This window comes from Leopardus geoffroyi, chromosome C3 (genome assembly GCF_018350155.1).
Source record: "Leopardus geoffroyi isolate Oge1 chromosome C3, O.geoffroyi_Oge1_pat1.0, whole genome shotgun sequence".
Taxonomy (NCBI): Eukaryota; Metazoa; Chordata; class Mammalia; order Carnivora; family Felidae; genus Leopardus; species Leopardus geoffroyi.
Window position 1 is genome coordinate 5,258,935 of NC_059338.1, and position 2,150 is coordinate 5,261,084.

Sequence of the window (2,150 nt, forward strand, 5' to 3'; positions counted from 1 at the left end):
TAGGGCCCTGCCCCTTCTGCTTCTCGGGCCTGACTTCCTGTAGCTGGGCTGCCCGCCAGGCCGGCGATAACACGTCCTTGCGATTTGGTCAAAGGTGCTCACTCTTGAGACATCATGGTGGTGTACGGGTGACAGGCTGGGCTCAGCTACACCTGATACTTCCAGATCTTTGCAAAAGCAGTGAGAGATGCACTGACAACAGAACTCAAAACAGATGCCAAGAAGACTTCCGGCAGCAGCCTAAAAATTGTGAAAGTGAAAAAGGAATAGTCTACTCTTACTAAAGCTTGAAAAGCTACATTTTCAAGTTGAAGATGTGTGGGCACGTGTTACAGCAGATTGAAAATGATCTCCCTTCGTGGGAAAAAGACATATTTGCTCACAGATCGACAATGACAATACATTGAAGTATGATTCAAAAAAACAAAGACAAAGACAAAACCCAACTCTGTGTAGTCTATAAGAAACCCATTCTAAGTATAAAGACACATATAGATTAAAAGTAAATAGAGAGGGGCCCCTGGGTGGCTCAGTCAGGGAAGCCTCCGACTCTTGGTTTCTGCTCAGGTCATGATCTCATGGTTCCTGAGTTCAGACCCTGCTTTGGGCTCTGCGCTGGCAGGGCGGAGCCTGCTTGGGATTCTCCGTCTCCCTCTCTCTCTGCCTCTCTCCTGCTCACGCTGCCTCTGTCTCTCTCAAAAATAAATACATTTTAAAATAAAAGTAAATAGAGAAAGAGAAAACATGCTAACCCGATGACAGCAGAATACGCATTCTTCTCAAGCTCACATGGAACGTTCACCAAAATAGACCACCTTCTGGGTCATAAGACACCCTGTAACAAATTTAGAATAATAGAAATCAGACATTGTCTGTTCTCAGGCCACACTGGAAATAAACTGGAAATCAATAACAAAAAGCATCTGGAAAATCCCCAAATATGTAGAGATTAAACAATACATTTCTAAATAATACACAGGTCAAAGAATCTCTAGAGAAATTTTTCAATATTTTGAGCAAAATTAAAATGAAAACACAATTTATCAAAATTTGTGGGATTCAGCAAAAGTAGTGCTTAAAGGGAAATTGATAACATTGAATGCATATAATAGAAAAGATGAAAGACCTAAAATCAAGAATATAAGCTTTCACTTTAGGGAACTAGAAAACGAAGACCAAATTCATTCCAAAGTAAGCAAAAGAAAAGAAATAATAAAAACTAGAGTAGAAAGCAAAGAAATTGAAAACAGGAAATTAATAGAGAAAATCAATGAAAGCAAAGGCTCGTTCTTGGCAAAGATCAACAAAATTGGTAAACCTCTAGCCAGGCTAAATAAATTTAATTAAAAAAAGATACAGGACACAAATTACTAATATCAGAAATGTAAGAGGGGACATCACTACCAAACTCATGGACACTAAAAGGACAGTAAAGGGGCGCCTGGGTGGCTCAGTCGGCTAAGCATCCGACTTCAGCTCAGGTCACGATCTCGCGGCCAGTGAGTTCGAGCCCCGCGTCGGGCTCTGTGCTGACAGCTCAGAGCCTGGAACCTGTTTCAGATTCTGTGTCTCCTTCTCTCTCTGACCCACCCCGTTCATGCTCTATCTCTCTCTGTCTCAAAAATAAATAAACGTTAAAAAAAATTAATAAAAAAGGAAAAAAAATAAAAGGACAGTAAAGGAATACTATGAACAACTCTATGCCTACAAATGTGATAACCTCAATGAAATGGAACAATTCCTTGATAAGACATAATCTGTCAGAACTCACACATGAAATAGACAATCTAAACAAGTTATTGATAACCTTCCAAACCAGAAAGCATACTGATTCACCGGTTCTATTCTGTCGTCCTAACTCATTCTATTACATACGCTTTTTTTTTTTTTTTTTTTTTTTTTAGAGAGAGAGAGAGAGAAAGCTTGCAAGCAGGGGTTTGGGGGGAGGCAGAGAGAGAGGATTTTTTTTTTGTTGTTGTTTAATGTTTATTAATTTTTGAGAAAGAGAGACAGAGTGAGAGTGGGGGAGGGGCGGGGGGGGGTGGAGACACAGAATCTGAAGGGGCTCAAGCTCGTGAGCCACGAGATCATGATCTGAGCCTAAGTTGGATGCTTAACCGACAGAGCCCCCCAGGCTCCCTGAGAGAGGG

At 40.9% G+C, this 2,150-nt stretch overlaps 1 protein-coding gene across 1 annotated transcript; it reads left to right on the forward strand.

Moving 5' to 3' along the window:
- LOC123586823 (ATP synthase subunit epsilon, mitochondrial-like) lies at positions 1 to 270 on the forward strand. Its single transcript, XM_045456320.1, is given in 1 exon segment — positions 1 to 270. A coding segment is annotated over 1 exon segment (156 nt). The 5' UTR covers positions 1 to 114.
- The last annotated feature ends 1,880 nt before the right edge of the window (positions 271 to 2,150 follow it).